Source organism: Gobius niger, assembly GCF_951799975.1.
Source record: "Gobius niger genome assembly, chromosome: 17".
In the NCBI taxonomy this organism is placed as follows: Eukaryota; Metazoa; Chordata; class Actinopteri; order Gobiiformes; family Gobiidae; genus Gobius; species Gobius niger.
Window position 1 is genome coordinate 18,988,757 of NC_136868.1, and position 18,293 is coordinate 19,007,049.

At 39.7% G+C, this 18,293-nt stretch overlaps 1 protein-coding gene and 1 long non-coding RNA gene across 2 annotated transcripts; both read right to left on the reverse strand.

Annotated features, from left to right (window-relative positions):
- Nucleotides 1-2,296: 2,296 nt before the first annotated feature.
- LOC306977250 (uncharacterized protein) lies at nt 2,297-12,034 on the reverse strand (the record flags this gene model as incomplete). The annotated part of the gene is made up of 24 exons (XM_079575457.1): nt 11,919-12,034; nt 11,792-11,830; nt 11,677-11,730; nt 11,545-11,598; nt 11,357-11,485; nt 11,249-11,302; nt 11,092-11,145; nt 9,905-9,958; nt 9,428-9,535; nt 9,304-9,357; nt 9,176-9,229; nt 8,944-8,988; nt 8,812-8,885; nt 7,974-8,027; nt 7,852-7,905; nt 5,031-5,088; nt 4,915-4,968; nt 3,569-3,622; nt 3,468-3,485; nt 3,023-3,085; nt 2,885-2,941; nt 2,650-2,782; nt 2,480-2,586; nt 2,297-2,398 (listed from the first exon to the last, which is right to left on the reverse strand). Exons 1-24 carry the CDS (start codon nt 12,021-12,023, stop codon nt 2,297-2,299), a joined length of 1,632 nt encoding a protein of 543 aa, XP_079431583.1. The 5' UTR covers nt 12,024-12,034.
- LOC306977024 lies at nt 6,994-7,361 on the reverse strand. Its single transcript, XR_013793797.1, has 3 exons — nt 7,350-7,361; nt 7,142-7,249; nt 6,994-7,059 (listed from the first exon to the last, which is right to left on the reverse strand). It is a non-coding gene; the product is annotated as an uncharacterized lncRNA (long non-coding RNA).
- Nucleotides 12,035-18,293: the final 6,259 nt, after the last annotated feature.

Consider the following 18,293-nt stretch of genomic DNA (forward strand, 5'->3'; position numbering starts at 1 on the left):
TGTTCATTCACCACGTGGCTATAATGTGTTGATCATATCCTGAGCTCTCATTATGTCAGTGCCCTCTGCTGGACACGTGTGGAACTCTTTCCTTTTTTTAAATGTAATGCCCCCTAGTGGCTAGAATGAGTATTCTGGTTATTTAAAAAATCATAACTCCGCACAGGAATGGGCTGGAGCAGTGCTCTACAGGGCAGGGCCGAATTAAATCATCTCGCGGGCCGGATCAGCCCCCGCAGGCTGTATGTTTGACACCCAGCTGGTTTAGATCGTGGGAAAGTCTCTTCTGAATGTTACAACTTCTTGATTGTGATGTCACTGGACTGAACCATTAATATGTGGAGAGTTTTTGTAGTTTGGCAACAGGAATGACATAAAACTGCAATTATTTCATAGAAACAGTAAAAAGAATTAGATCTCTTAGTGGACAATGTGATCAAGTGATTCGTTTGTAGTTCAAGCTACAATTTACACATTTTATACTTTATTAAAGATGTTAAAGAGTAAAGAGTTTTGATGGAATGACCCATATACATACAGTACATACATACGTGAGTAACTTTTTGAAGAAAGTGTACTTTTTCATATAGTAATTTTTACTTCTACTTGTATCTGTACTCCTACTTGAGTAAAACATATATTTTTGCTACTTTTTCCACTCTAAGTAAGTTTAAGTGGCAAATGCTTGATTTTGATCTTTAAAATTATGTTCTTTTTTCCTGTATTTTCTGCCATTTTCGTTGGAAATATCACAATTTGCACATTATTCTATCTTATGTTTCACACACTCTATATATATATGACTTCAAAAATAGCCCCAGACGCCCCTTATGAGAGACCAACAGGCCTGGTTAGAACCATGAGGTCGTCCTCCTGTGGGCCCACCACCTGCAGGAGGAGCCATAAGGGGCTGGTGCACTGTGACTTGGGCAGCTCCAACGGCTGCCCCCACGACCCGCAAACGGACAAGTGGAAGAAGATGGATGGACTTCAAAAATAAAATAAATCAGTGAGTAAATACTTTAGCGACTCTACCCACCTCTGCTAATAATGATCAAAATGATTATAATACAAAAATGACACTAAGTGATAGTCCATATTGTTAGTTGGAAGGCCAGCCACATAAGCTGAGACATCCCGTCCAACAGCTGTATTGAACAGTTTAAAGCAAAGAGTATCCATTATTGATTGTCTGGTATGTGTTTATTTTAACGAAGACAGTGCATAGCAACACATCGACCAAAACAAAATCAAGAAAAATGCTTAGTGCCCGTCCCTGGGTAATTGATGATAAAACAAACAAAACAACTAAGTGAATCATAATAGCTGTATATGGATAAATAGACCAATTATATAAGAGACATAAAAGACAATACAGCATTCATCAGAACCAGTCTACACTTACATGCACACAGTCACTCACACTCTGATGTAATGTTACACAGGCACTAAAGTCATTAGAAAAGGGCATTAGATAAAGAACATTACCACAGATTTTCTTTCTCTGTTGACGCACATGGTACAAAAGCTCGATTATGTGGTGAGTTGGCTGTTTAATAAGCAGTGCTATAGTCAGTAATTCAATGGATTTTTGTACAGCACATCATTGTTACAAATGTGGTATCAATAGCTTTGCATTTATTGAAATATAGGAATATAATAATTAAATTACAAAAAGTTTGGCTTAAGTAACATGTGTATTAAAAAACATATACTAACTATTGACAGGCAGGTACCAGGCAACAGCTTTAATGCTTATTCCTTGAATAAATAAATAAGAAATGACATAAATAGGAACAGAAGCAGTGATCACAAGAAACACAGAGGACCTAACAGAAGAGCAATGTCCTCAACATCACATAATGCTTCACCCGCTTCAATACCAACATCTCTGACAGGAAGTAACTCCATGTCACCGCGATGCAGCTCTGAGCTCCCCACTGTCGTCACAACCAACTCAATCTAGAGGGAAAAAAGACCAAAAGATGTGAAACATGAATAAAAACTTCATGATGTTGCACAAGCACAATTCATACCTCACGGCCACTTCTGCCCTCATTTATGTAGTGTGAACCAATTTCTTTATTAGTGTTTCCGAGGATGTGGAGGATCCTTTTTAAACAATTAGTCGTGGCATGAAAAGACGACTGATTTGCGATAGAGCTGAGAGTCATGTGCTGAAATGAAGTGTGGCTATGCAACCGCAGAAATCTCAGCTGCACAACATCCAGTCCAGCATAGTCGAACTATTAACAGAAATATAATTAGTGTGAAACATTAAACAACAATCACACACTTAACAAGATGCAGTCACTTTGTTTCCACCGTGTTGTTGACTTAACCAGCTGACTAATGTACTTGTGGATGTATTACTCTTTGGTCTCCAATAAAAAAATTTCTGCAAGCCAAACAGACCAAAAAAAAGCTTAATACATTTTTAAACAAAATGCATTTTGTACAAAAATTCACTTCACTTTACCTGTGACTTTAAAGGGTCTAAGCACGTTGTTCCTCCTGCAGTAAAGTTGCAGAATGCCATCAGTGCATCGTATGGACAGCCGTTGTTTGGGTCCATGAAATAGTATCCTAAACAAATAAATTGCCATATTTACTCTACTTAAAGATAGAAATATAGAAAATAATTATCACCGTCAGTCAGATGCGGCTGTGCAAGTCCTAATTCCCGACAGGTTGAAGCGGGATTCTCTTTGGTTCCGAGTGGCCAGGTAAAGAATGTATCTGTATCTTCTGTTTCAGATTTCCTGGCCAGTCGTCGATGTGTCTTCAAAATCGATTTTTCAAAAAGTTAGCAACATGAGCTTTCCGTCAAGCAGCACTTTTGAAGAGCTGGACTCACAGTTTTCACAGGAGATTGGGAACTCACTTTAGGCATTGATTCTGTTTTGGAGAGTCGTACATGTCCAAGGGCTCCAGGTTGTCCCTATGAAGTGTTTGATTTGAAACGTTATACAACAATAACTTACACTGAATGCAGTTTCACTGGGCAATTTACAACACTTACTGGAAGTCCACGATTTCCTTTTTGGCCCTTCGGCCCTTTGCTCCCTTCAATACCCTTTCTTCCCTGTTAAAGATACACATGTTTAGATGTGGGTTCAAGAGACCAGTGTTTCCCAACCTTTTTATTTATTTATTTGTTGGTTTATTTGGTGGGACAGTGCCCCATGTCCCCATGCGCCCTCTCAAACACAGTCTCATTCAACCTGGCCTTTTTGTCTCGCGTACCCCTTGAGTGATTTAATTTCTACTCAAAGTACCCCTTAACCCTAAATTGCAGCCAATCACATATCCAAGTACCCCCTGCTCAGTGCCTGCGTACCCCCTAGGGTCCCCGTACCCCTGGTTAGGAAACACTGCAATAGACAATTTCATTGATAACCAAAAGTAAAAACGTGCCAGTATATACAGTATATGGATCACATTAGACTTTACTGTTAGCATCTGACCTTTTTTCCCTGATGTCCCTTAACGGAAGAGATGAGAGGAAAATAAATGTATATGTTGTAGTAAATCATAAATATATTTCAGAAGAGTTTATGTAACGTACAGGATGTCCAATGAGTCCTGATTGTCCCGATGCACCACGTGGCCCTGTCCCCCCCTGTGAGCACATTTGAGACCAGTGTTTAATTGGATATTCTTTAATGCTGTGACAATGACAATACATAAATAATGCTAAAAAACAAGAATTACCTTGTTTCCTTTTTGACCTTTTTGGCCTTTCGGTCCCTCTGGACCAGGGTGTCCCTGTAATGTAGTTTAATGTCACAAGACAGAAAGATTAACAGGCCTTTTTTCAGCAAGAGACACAGCACTACAGTTTAACTTACTTTGAGCCCCAGAGGACCGATATGTCCTTGTAGCCCAGCATCACCTGTTCGGCCCTCGACAAATCAATAAAACAAACATCAATACATATATACCACCACACGAAAGTACTTTCTACTCAGATTTTTATTGTTATCATGTTTAAAAGAAATAGAAACTAAACATTGAATTTTGTAATTACTTTACAGGTTTGTACCTTGGAACCTTTAGCTCCAACGTTTCCTTTTTCACCTCCAAATCCAGGAATGCCCTGCAATCCATTCAATTACTCCGTATTTACATAAACAAACCAAATGCAAAACTATCACTGACACTTATAAACTTACTCTGGGACCCATTGGCCCAGGAACTCCCTGTTTTCCAGTTTGCCCAGCTTGACCCTGCCAAAATATTTTTCATTGAATATTAATTCATATTTTCTCCTTTTCAGTTTAAAAAAAAAAAAAATCCACCTTAAACCCTTGAACTCCAATGTCTCCACTAATTCCAGGTGGCCCAGACTTGCCCTGAAATTCCAAAGGAGTTTGATCAGGATTTAAATTAAAATTGTAGAAACATTTTAAACTGTGTGTTATTGTTTTGTTTGGTCCTTCCTTCAACTCTTACGAAGAGTTCAATTGCAAAAGCAGATATCTCCTTTTGGAACTTGTTTTGGATAGTTCTTGCTGCACTTTACGGTGTAATGTAATGTGTAAATTTCATTAAGAACTAGTGACTTTATATGTTCATGGCGCGGAAACAGACCTGGTAATAAAAACACTGCTATGTAAAGAGAAACTTGCAAGCAAACGTTTTTCAACGGCACTTATCTCTTTTTGCAAATGAAAAGCACAGACCAGTCAGTGTACTGTACATCATCACAACATTCCTCCTTCATGTCATAACTTAAATATGAGTAGCTATAACTACTTTATTTGGATACTAAACATTGACTTAAGTACTGATACCAATATTCCAGGCCTGCCTGTTGTTCCACTTGGACCTTGGACACCGATGCGACCCTAAAACGAATCAAAGATTTCAAACGATTTGTACAATTGAACAGTGAGACTGTGTTTTTCTTACAGGATCGCCTTCGGTGCCCTCAACACCGAGTAAACCATCCATCCCAGCAGGGCCCTGAGGGTGCAGACAAAATAGTGACCAAAAGAGCAAGTGACTATATGAACAATTTAGGATACTTGCAGGTTTCCCACAAAGTCCTGTAGCTCCCTTTCTCCCTTGTGGCCCTTTAGGCCCCTAAAACCACGATAGATGATTGCAAAATATCAAAACATGACTTCATTTTGATGTGCTGATCCTTGAAAAATAATAGTGCAACACATTCAAGAACATCTAAAAACAGTGTAGTTGTGCATGTGCACTCACACTTTTTCCTTTTGTCCCTTTGTTTCCTTTTCTTCCAAATGGACCTTTATTACCCTTTAAAAGGCAAAGATTTTATCTTGAAATATAGATAATCAGAAGCCAATGACATGTTGTAAATTATAAGACCACATCAATCATTATGCAGTATGCACAGAATCAATAACATTGTCATGTTCGATCCATTTCACTATAAATGTGATTAATGCTGTTTGCCTTTCTTACCTTTGGTCCACGAGGGCCTGTGATTCCTGGAATTCCAGGAGGTCCGGCAGGTCCAGCATGACCCTTCTCACCCGGAGGACCTATCAAACCCATTGTCCCAACTTGACCCTATACAGAGACAACAATTACACATTTGTCTATTTGGAAATACCTAATTTGTAGTATTACCAAAGTGCCTTGTGTCTTAGACTCTCCTTTTGCACCCGTCTCCCCTCGAGAGCCCTAGGCAGAAGTAATACAGGCAGAATGGTCACATCTTCTCAACAGCATTAACTATGCTCATCAGCCTGTGGCACTTGTACTTTCCCACCATGCTTCCTCTTTTGCCAAAAGATCCTGGTTTGCCCTTTTCCCCCTGAATTCCCTGAATTATGAAATGAAATGATACAACACTGAGTGCAGTCAATTTAATGATGCATAATGATGATGATGAATGACACAAAAACATTGAATACCTTTGGTCCAGGAAGACCTTTTTTACCGTCCACACCTCTTTCCCCTGGTAATGACTATATAAAACACCAGTAATAATATATTTTTTGTACCTATGTAACAGAAAATAAATCATGAATTTAATGTTATTAAGTAATAATACATACGGGCGGTGATGGTCCTATTTGTCCAACGGGGCCTATATTTCCTGCTGGACCCTGTAATTACAACCACTTTTAATAATTCATGTATTCTGGATTACTGTTTTTTGGTATGTTTATGATAATAAACATTACTTAAACGTTACTCACTGTAAGGCCGATGTGGCCTTTTTGTCCTTTAAAGCCGGGTGGACCAGTGCTGCCCCCTGGGCCAAAGGTGCCAGGCTTGCCTCTGGGACCTTTAAGACCTCTGTCACCCTGTGCATGCATTATCACTACAATCTTTGATATTACCATTTAAAATTATATTTATTGTAATACTTAAACAGCATTTGACCTGCAGCCCTGGTGCTCCTTGTTTTCCTCTTTCACCAGACATCCCTGCGTCACCCTGTTGTTTAAACCATATTTAAATGTTTTAGATCGAATAATTAGATTGTCAGTGGTGTCCATTGTTGTGAACAATATTTAGTATTAAGATATAGACAATCACTTCTCTTCCCGGAGGTCCTGTCATGCCTGATGGACCTTGGTTTCCTCTCTCTCCATTTGATCCTTTTGACCCCTTTTGACCTTGGGGTCCGATACTTCCCTTATCACCCTTACAATACAGTGACATAAAATGTTATCAGAAACTCAAAACTAAACACATTCAAGCAAGTATTGAGTGCTCACAAACAGTCCCTTTAGTCCAGCTGGTCCTGTTTGTCCATTTACTCCTGGTGGACCCTGAAATGTTTTAAGCATTTAAACTATATAATGAGGAGTCTGTTACATTATTGTTAGAGACTGAGGAATTCAATCTTTAATCATCACTGAATAATCTACCTCCTCACCATCGACACCACAGACTCCTTTTTGTCCCATAACTCCAACGGATCCCTAAAAGTGGACAAATTAAAAGCAAATCAGTGAACTTGCAAAATACAATAGTATTGCATGTTTCGTCACAATGTTACTATCGATCGATTACCTCATCACCTTTCTCCCCCAATGAACCTGGTGACCCCTGCAATCCTTCTTTTCCCTGCATAGAGAAAATACAGAAAGATACATTTATTTACATTTTATGTAAAACTACAAACAACTGTGCTTACCAATATACTTACCGGATAACCAATTATCCCAATGGGCCCAACCAGACCTTTCAGACCCAGATCACCTGCGGTACCACGGGGCCCTGCCTCGCCCCATGCTCCTGTATTACCTGGGACCCCCTGCAGTTACAAATAAACACAGTTGATTCAAGCAATTCAGAAACTACTATTACTTCTGACTTAAGTGCAACATATTTACTAGAGTCCCTAATTGTCTTACTGGAGGTCCTTGATGTCCTTGAAGGCCAGGGGCGCCCATCTTACCCTAAAAATACACATCAACTTACAGTATGTACCCATAGCAGTGTATGTAAAGGGACAGTTAAGTCAACAAAAACTTTACTCACAGGTGAACCTTGTTTCCCAGGAGCACCCTTTTCACCTTTCTTACCCTGGACACAAATGTTTCTGTGATACATATGCATAAAAAACAATAGATTTTGAATCAAGACACTTATTTGAAAACTAACCTTCAGCCCTTCACTTCCTGTGAGTCCTTTGGAGCCAGGTTTGCCTTTATTTCCCTGAAACAAAATCTTACTATCCGTCATTGTCATCCTTATCCATTATTATCCATCATTATCCGACTTACTCTTTTGGCCCTTTGCCCGTGGTCCCCCTTCTGTCCTAGACCTCCAGCTTCACCCTGATTTGCAAGTTTACAGTGTATCAACAGTCTTTTTTTTTTCATAAACCAAACACTTTAAAATACATGTACTCACACTGTTTCCCACAGGTCCCTGATGGCCAGGTGCTCCAGTTTTTCCCGGAAACCCCTGAACAACAATTAACCAGTTACTGATGATGCATAAAAGGGAAATGTTTTTTGATCGGAGGAACCAACTTTTGGACCTGGGAGTCCACGGTCTCCGTTAATGCCCTCAGCACCAGGCAAGCCCTGTTTAAAAACACAGCAAATAAAAAAAAACACACAAGAAGAAACCTAAGAAAGTTTACTTTATGAACATAAAAGCAATAGTTCAAATAGTTTAAAAATATATCCTACCTGGGATCCTGGAGTTCCCCCCAGTCCTTTGTTTCCCGAATGACCTTCTGTGCCCTGAGCCATAAAGCAACCAGTAATTCCGTAATGAATACATAAATAGTAAATACCTATTTATTTATTTAATTATTTATTTATCTGTTTATTAATTTGGTTGGGACATTGCATGTTAATGAACACACATGGGACTGATGCATGTAAATACGCCACTCCAGATTGGCCCCCCACTGTCACTCTCAAACACACGCTCACTCACTCTTGCCTATTGTACATGTTTTCAGTGGTAGGGGAAAGCATAGCACCCTGAGGAAACCTACGCAGACACAGGGAGAACATGCAAACTCCACACAGAAAGGACCCGTTCAGCCCAGGAATCAAACCAAGAACCTTCTAACTGTGAAGCACAAGCGCTAACCGCTGAGCCACCATGCTGCATAAATACAATAAATGCAACAAAAATAAACAAAAAATGGAATAAGAACCTTTAAGCCTTTAGATCCAGTCTCTCCAGTAATGCCAGTTATTCCCTACATTAAAAAATATTGATAAAAGAAATCATTCATGTTGTATTGATTGTATTGTCACATGTACGAGTTATTAACAAGTAGAGCTGTTAGGATTAATGTGAGTACATTTTGAAATAAATGTTTGTCTCAACACTGTGATTAATCTGCCTAACAACTGTAGGAAGACAGGAACCTTAATACCAGGTTCTCCTTCGGGCCCTCGGTCTCCAGACTTTCCCATCTCTCCCTAAAGAAGAGACACAATTATTACTCATTTAAACCTCAGTAATCTATGTTTTACTCACAAGAGGACCAGGAAGTCCAGTAAATCCAGATCGTCCTTCTCGACCCTTATATAAACAAAAGCATAGCCCGTTATTTATTTATTTCTCCTTTTTGTGTGGTAAAATATAATCCTTCTCAATGTAAAGAAACAGTCTGTGTGTTGATGAGTGAAACACATTGAGAAAATATTTTCAACGATGAATAACAGAAGCTATTTAAATACTTTGAGGGCTATTGTACAAGACTTTTTACCTTGTCACCTCGAGGCCCATTCTTTCCTTGAAACCCTGTTGGCCCTCGGTCTCCCTGCACCAACATATTTCTATGAGCAGATCAATAACTTGTATATTACTCTTTGTGGATACTGCCTGAGAAATTACCTTTGGCCCATCTTTCCCTTGTTTCCCTTGCTCTCCTGCACCGCCATCAATGCCCTAGTGAAAAAAAAAATAATCTGTAAATGACAATCACTGAAGTGTATACAACTCGAATCATTTTTCTTACGCTGAGTCCAGGAAGTCCTGTCAGTCCAGCTACCCCGTGAAGGCCCTCTAGCCCTGACGGTCCTTGGGATCCTTTCCGTCCAACATTTCCTGGAAGCCCCAGAGGCCCCTGCACATACGATACAGGCACAATTGTTGATCAATTCTGTCACTGTTGCAGAAACTCAAAACTTACCAAATCACCCTTCAAACCAGGTTGACTTTTATCCCCTCGCTTTGCTTTAAGCCCCTTAAAAAAAACAGACCAGTCTTGTTAGATGTTTTCTCTGTGATGTGGGGAACAGTGCAGATTGAAGATGGGGTGACAGACATAATTTGGGGGGGCAATTACTATCATTAATATACAACAGTTTCATTCATCTTACGGGATCACCTGAAGGTCCAGGTTTCCCAGGATTTCCTTCGTTTCCCTAAAAGTGAGACTGATTTATTGATGTATCCAACTGCATGAACAGACAGCACAAACATCAGTCCTTACAATCAGCCCCGGAGGTCCTGGTTCACCAATGTCCCCCTCGTGTCCTGAAACACCCTGAAGCAGACATAAATAAAAGTAATACATAAATATTTTAATGGTTTTTAAAATATTATTATTATTATTTTTATTGACCTTTATTTAACCAGGATAGTCCCACTGAGATTAAGAATCTCTTTTTCAGGGGAGTCCTGGCCCCAGAGGGGAATCATGTTTGTACATGTTTTTAGTTTAGTAGTAGTTTAGTTTAGTTTATGATCTCTCTCTGGGTCCTTATGCATGAGGCAGACTTACTGGGTCCCCTTTAGGTCCAGAAGGTCCACTGGGCCCTGGTTGCCCCTGTTTTTTCAAAAACTCATATCATCATCTCATATGTAGTATTTTAAATGCGTTAACAATGTTACCTGTGGACCATGAACCCCAGGGCTGCCAACCGCGCCATCAGGACCAATGTCCCCCTGAGAGAAAACCTTATAATTAATAACTGTTTGCTCTCATATGAGCTGTAAGCTTATCAGAATCTCAAGTCTCATTTTATTTTGAATACTGTCACCTTTAGTCCCATATCTCCTTCAAGCCCCAGTGCACCCTGCTGACCCTGGAAACGTCAACAGGAAAGTAAGTTGTTTTACGGGTTTGTTAATTGTAGATAATATATATTTGCTATGTACTTACTCTGGTCCCCTTTATACCTTTCACACCTTTTCCTCCTTTAGGACCCATTCCCCCCTAAAACATCTTTGGTTATTTGTCTTGAGCAATGTCACCTGGGATAGTTAAAGTATGTATAAAACTTACAGGTGGGCCTTGAGGTCCTGCATCACCTAAAGATCCAACATCACCCTAAAGCAGTGGTATGCAGTGTACATTACATTTACATTTATTTTAGAGATGGCATTTATGATGTAAAATGCTTACCACATATCCTGATGAGCCGGGAAAACCAGGGGGACCCCTGGCTCCAGGAAAACCCTGGACAATGACAATGAAATCAGCAAGCATTTGATTTAAATGTATCAATACACTCAATTGTACTTACTGTATAACCTGGAATTCCTGCTATCCCAGCTCTCCCTTTATTTCCCTGTGAACATTGGATGTGCAGTAGGCTATTGGTTGTGCAGCCACTGGTCTGAACAGTTTGCACAATGACATGAACAATAAAGTCAACAAATACAAACATAGCTTACCTTTTGACCTTTTACCCCTCGGTCCCCTTGAGGCCCGGCTTCTCCTTGATAACCCTTAAACAAAACCAGGAGTGCAGTCATGGCAAAAGGCAAATACTAATGAATATTCAAATTTCATGCTTTCTGTATTACATTAGAAAACCCTGGTTGGTCTTACCCCTTCACCCAGGTCCCCTTTTGTGTCTGTCTCTCCACTGAACCCTTTGAGACCCTGCAGACATACCACACAGCACGTATAAGTTCTGCCGTTATGATAGTACCTTACCTTACCTTTGATGAGAAGCACCTTTTCCCCCAATAAACCTGCAGGGCCCGGGTCACCAGTTTTCCCCAGGGTCCCATCCCTTCCGGGACGTCCTTGTGGACCAGGCAAACCTGGTGGTCCTGCTTTGCCCTGAGGCATAGAGGTATGTTCAGTACTGAGTATTGCTTCTTGAATTTAACTGTGCTTACAGTTTTTCCTCTAAAACCCTTTTTGCCTTGTTTCCCAGTGATTCCAGGTGGTCCCTACAAAACAGAATTGAAACATTATGTAAGATTAATAGATAATATAACACTGTAAAATTAAGCTAAGGTTTGACTTACAATCGGTCCGTCATTCCCAGGAGGTCCAATAGTTCCCTGAGTGCCTTTGACTTTCTTTACAGGAATTGAAGGAGTTATTAGCCATAGTTTACAGTTCATTTTTATAATCACCTACCGGCCATGAAGAAACAAGTTTTTTGTAGAATTCAGTTTTCTGTAATTAACAGAAACAGATGTGTTAACAAAACAGATTTACAGCTTAAAAATGAATGAAGATAAAATTAAATTGTGTATGCGGTTACCTTAAAAACTTCCCATTCTTCTTCAGAGGTTTTAACCACAACTATAGCAGGAGTCCCAGGTGGACCAACGGGACCTCTGTATCCTGTCCGGCCTGTTCTGCCCATGACGCCTGAATATCCCTGAAGTCACAAATACATAGTCCCAAAATACACAGACAGGGATAACAACTAACGGGCGGACTCTCAATGAGTAGTCAACAATGTTTATGTTGAAATAACTGCTCTGCTAACAGTGTTTGCATTCAGAACAATGTTGACAACACAACAACTAAATGTGCAGTATATTTACACAGATAATTCAGGAGACTACAGCCCCAGATGAATCCAACAATGCTGTATTCGGCATGTATGTCAGAAAAAACACACAACAACATTTTTTAACAAACCTTGTCACCTTTTGGTCCAATAAATCCAGGTAATCCAGGTAATCCTGGAGGTCCCTGTTAAAGAAAATAATGTAAATTGGGGAATAGGTTTAACCTGTTACCTGCCGTCCCCTGGAATCAGGGGGTTAGGGTTAGTTAACCTTAATCAGGATATGATTAGGGTTAAGAATGGCAAATGTACTGTAAGTTGTGTGTCACTCACACACATCTCACACACATTTTTGGAAACTAGAAGGCCTTGGCCCTTCAAATGAGGCATCACACTGGCATAGAGGCTGTAAACTCTCCAGTCCATACGCTTTGAGACTTGGATATAAATAATTGTTAACCCTAACCCTAATCTTTACCCTAACCCTAAGGTGGCAGTTAACTTCCATCCATCTTCTTCCACTTTTCCTGGGGTCGGGTGGCGGAGGCAGCAGTCTGAGCAGAGATGTTCAAACTTCCCTTTCTACACACACAAACACACACACACACATTTTCTCCAGCTCTTCCCAAAGCATTCACACAAGCTGTCCAAAGTCTTCCTGATCTTTCCTCGCCAGGGAGGTGACCAGGAGGCTACTCTCAACATGAAGAAGCAGCGGCTCTACCTCGAGCTCCTCCCTGGTGACTGAACTCCTCATCCTATCTCTAAGGGTGCATACAGCCACCCTGCCACGGAAGGAAACTCATTTTGACCACTTGTATCTGTGATCTTGTACTCCTCGGTCATTAGATTTGGGTAATGACCATAGGCGAGATATGGAATGTAGATCAACCAGTAAGTCGAGAGCTTTGCTTTTTCACCACAACAATCCGCTACAGCGACCACATCACCGCAGACGCCACACCAATGGGTCTGTCAATCTCGAGAGACAACACCCCAAGATACTTGAACTCCTCTACTTGAGGCAAGGACTCACTATGGCGCCTGTCTCTCTTTTGGAGTACAGCCATTTAGATTTTCCGTTCATTTATTTTGATGATGTATCTGTTTTTTGTTTGTTGGAATTTGTTGAGATCTATTGCAATCACCATCTCAGTAACAGCCTTATAATAAGTTAGTATGAGTGAGTGTGCTTTGGTGATAAACACTAAATAAGATGGTTTGCACAATAACAACCTTTATCTGAGTCTTATAGTTACACTTTATTTGACACTACCCTAGATACAATGCACCAAATTGTGTACACTGTAATGTGCTATAACAATGTGTAATAACTTTTACCATGTAGACTCAAAAAAAGGTGAATCAAAATAACTGGACTTACTTTAAAAAAAGAGCTGACAGTTTCGCTGCATCCAGACAGCCTCCTCAGAGCTCTTGTCCGTGGTGACCACACCCACCAGATATAGACACGGTGGGCGTGGATGGTGAATACCCGGTGACGGCAGCTCTGAGGAGGCTGTCTGGATGGCTGTCAGCTCTTTTTTAAAGTAAGTCCAGTTGTTTAGATTTTTTTTTTTTTTTGGTCTAATTAACTACCTGGATGACTGAGAAACTACATTCTGATCAATGGAACAATGTGTTTTAGTAGTTTAGAGGTAGTAAGATGTAATATGGCAGTGTTTTCCAATCAGATTATAAAAGAAGAATGAATAGTATTTGTACATTATTTTTAAAGGAATGTCAATAAGAAGATCCTTTGCTGTAAAAGGTTTTAGAGTTACAGCTTTAACTTGAACACAACGCATTGTCTTTTTGATCTAAAAGGATTTTTGGTTGATCATTTTCAATCTAATGTAAACACGATGTAGGACTTGAAGAATAAATAGGGGGTACACTAGACGAAAAAGGTTAGGGTCTTATGTCTTATATTATATTATGTACCTCCAAACTAATACACATTATTCTATTGCATATGCAACCCATAGGTACAAGTCATAACATATACATAGTATACCATATTACACTGTATCAAATTTGATACAGTACAATACATCAAGGGGAGTGTTGACTGTTTTACTTTCTCAAGTTCCTTCTTTCATGTGTCACTAAAATCCTCAACCAGCCCACTGTAAACTATACAAATAAAGCTCTTCTTCTCCACCCTGAAATGAATGAAATAACAAAACCCTAGTTTCACCAGAAGAGGGAGACTGTACAACATCCAAAACACTCCATTCCCTTAGAATACCCTCATTGCTCTCATACCCCAGTTGAGAAAACACACGGGTGTTCACAGTGTTATGTTGTTTGGCTCCAGGTAGCACAGGTCAAAACTCAATATATACAGTAAGTACAGTATACCCAAATAAACTTTTCCTTATGCTGCTTATGCAATTTATGCAATTTCTCCATCTGTGAGATTAATAAAGTATCATCTTATCTTATGTGGGACAATACAGTGGCGATGGCTACTGATAACATGTAAGAATCATCATACAGCCTAAATACATGTGGTTGGGTGTTGTCAAAGCTCTGTTTAAGGTACCCATTTAAATGTTTCACTGCAGTAATCACCAAACTATGCCGCTTGGCCTGATATATTTTATGATATGGGGTCCTTTAAGAAGGCCCTTACAAAGAGAAACGCTAGATGGTTCAGTGAGGACTTTTGCTCCATCTATGCTGGTGATGGTCATCAACAATAGAATCCCCCTTCATCTTTTCTTTATTTATCAAATAAACTGTATAACTGTCCAAAGCAGAAGCATCCGACCATGTTTGATAAAGTCAATTGAGAATGAAACTTACCTGTTGACCGATGAGTCCTTTTCTTGAGCTCAGATGTTTAGACACATGTATCTGTGGATTTATTGTCTGAGGAAATGATTCAAACTCAGAAACCTCTGAGAGGTTACGCTGCTTATTCATCACAGCCTCTGTGTCACGTTCTTGCTCAATCACTTCATTCTTAATTCCTTTCATTGGAATAAACGTTTCGAGTCCCTTCATGAAAACTCTGCTTGCTTTTTCTGTTTCAGGAATGTCTTTTCTAGACAGCTGACTAAACTCAGCAACATTTTCCGTATGTTGCTCTTTACTTGGAGATGCAGGCCCTTCATTTCTTCCTGCAGCAAAGGAGATAACATTAAACAGATCTGAGGTAGTGGCATCAATTCCTCCATTTGATTCAGTTGCACTGATTTCAACATTCCCTTCCAATGCTGCGTTGCTTTGTTTGGGTTCGTCAAAACGCTGATGAACTTGTTTACTTGCTTTAGGACGTGTGTCTGGAAAAAGAGCATCAGTCGTGAATGTAGCTTTTGTACTCCATGAGTTTTCTCTGAAACCGACAAATTGAGCTGGCTCCTTTCCAAAGGCATAGTGATTGAGGCTTTGTTGTTCTTCCTCCAGATTTAAAAATATATCTTGAAATTCTTGGCCACTGTCCTCCTCAATATCTTCATGTTCAGATTCTTGATCTTGGTGGACTTTAGATGAGACTTTGCTGGTTGCATCAGGTTCAGTTGCATATTTCTCAGTGGAACTGACTTGATGTAGGTTGATTAAAGATCCTTCAGCAATAGCTCCAAGTGTTGACTGATTTAAATCCTCAATAACCTGGGAACAAAGCCAACAATTACACAACAATCAAGATCCATCATTGCACTTTAGAATGTACAAGGCTGGGTTTAGTCCATGCCTTTATTGACAAAGAGTTGCTTGCCTTGGTCCATAGCCTATTTTGTGGAGGTAATTTATTTTGTGGTCACAACTGCTAAGGGAAGGCTCTCTCCAAAGAATGAGAGAGCGCCGGGGCTAAACTCTTTTCATTGCTTTTGGTACCTTGTACTTGATGCCTACAGTTACTTTTCTGTTCAAGTTATTTATATAAATAACTTGAACAGAAAAGTAACTGTAGGTCTTTGTCTGGGCCCTGTGATCCATGGCTGGCCAGGCTTTCTGACCTCTACTAATCCCTCATTCTCTCAACACATCACAGGCAAGACGGACAAAGTGTCGTGCCCAAAGAGACAATTACAGGATGTACTCAGCTTTAGGGATTTACCACTGAGCATCTGGCACTTGATGTATGTTTCACATATGCTACATGTTCTTCAAATAACCACATTGACTTTAAACAGCTTTAACTTTTCTGAGATGAAGGTCTCATGAATGATGCAAACTAAACTAGTTAAAATTTCAACAGTGGTGTGTAGAGTAATTGACCAGAAGGGGGCGCCAAGGCAAACATGTTTAACTGCAAAGTTCAGATTATCTAAACAGGCTTAAGGAGAAAGAAGTTTAGAGATTTTAATTACTGTCACTAGTTCTATAGAATTAATAGGGTGTAAATTAAAAGCTAAACATTGTCTCAATCAAAAAAAAAAAAGTACTTTAAGTGCATAGCTATAGCATCAGTTTATCTTTCCAATAAATAACAAACAAAGTAACAAACTTACACAGATGAGGAAGACCAAAGCGGAGCCCCGCATTTTTCTGTTTTCTGGGCAGGATGTTGAGTGTCTGTAATGCACTCGTGTGAACTTCACTCACTCCAGGAGCAGCAGCACGTGACCCATAGGAGCCCTCCTCTGAATTGGCAGTCAGATAAATAGACTTCAGAGAAAAAGAGAAGAAAAAAAAAAGCAACCTGTAGCAACATCACATGTATTGTTTATGAGTTCCGAGTGTAATGAACACAATCAGACACTGTAAATTGGCACTCACCAAGTAAAACTGAAAGTAAAACAGTAGCCTATGTGTTGGTGTCGCTCACACCAGGTTTATTTTTCTGATTTATTTTGGTTGACTGAAATAAGCCGTAAGTAGTGCTAGAAATTGTCTTTTAAGTTTCCTTAATTTGGCAATGATTTCACACAAGATCTCTTTCACCATTCTTCTGCAAAATCTGAAGCCCAGTTGAGGAATGTGGCAAGATTCAGAGGAGCAAAGGTTGCTGTTTGAGCTTGTGCACATGCTACCACTTACGGTAAATGGTAAGTTATACTGTCTCCCACGCCTGACCCGCAGGAGACACTGTCCCAAAGACAACACACAAATAAAGTCTGTCACAGACAACTCGTTCAGTTCATCTAGAGTTGTCTTGAAACAAACCCTGACCCCATTTGAAAATAGATCATGCTTTTCGTCTACTATACTCAGTACAAAAGTACTACTAACCATTAACTGACTAGTGTGTAACTCACTAACTACTAAATACTTGCTAACTAACTGAACAAAAATGCTAAAGCTTTGTTTTTGCTCACATTTTTCTCGCACAAATGGAATTTTTTAATATATCCTGTAGACCTGTGGCTAAGCTTCCCTTAAAATGTTATTATTAATTGTTTGAAGTTACTGTATTTATAATTAAAAGTCTGCAATAATGTGCTTTAAGATGGTCACTTGTTTTTCATTGTGGTCTGTCACTTAAGAGCTGCTTTCACGTGCGTTACGTTGAGTAAAACCATGAAAGCTGGGAGAAGCTCATTATGGAAAATGCTGGAAATGCAGGCTCTGATTGGTTTGGTCAGATGGCTTAGAAGCAACAAAGGACATGTTGTAATTACCTCTAGTTGAACAGTGATGGGCTGCCCCTCCCTCCCACACATATTTTTTTTAATCAAACAAAACAAATCAAAAACCCTTCTTGATTTGGTACAATAAATGTAATCCTACTTATAACTAGTTGATGATTGTCGGGGAATCAGATTCAGAACAAGCAAAGGTCTGATACCCTGATAGAGTCTATTAGACCTTTTTCCCACTTCTTTTCCCACAATCTGCAATACAAAGCAGAGAGAGGGCAGGGGGAGAGATATATCTACAGTGGCAAAGTAAGGCAGAGTTTGTATAAAATAAGTGTAGCCTACAAAAGTTATGAATATTGAGTTGGAGTTGAGTAAAAAGTAAACAAAAAAGTGTTCACATTATTGAGTGTTTTTTCATAACATAGATAAATACCCCCCTCCCCTGCCAGGCATCATGAGCTTCCCCTTTCATAGAACAGCAGCCGCCATTGCTGTTGACCCATTTCTTGCAAATATTGTTCATAAATTTGAGTAAAACTGTGTTATTGAGCACTTTTACTTTGCTGAGACAATCCATCTCACCTCA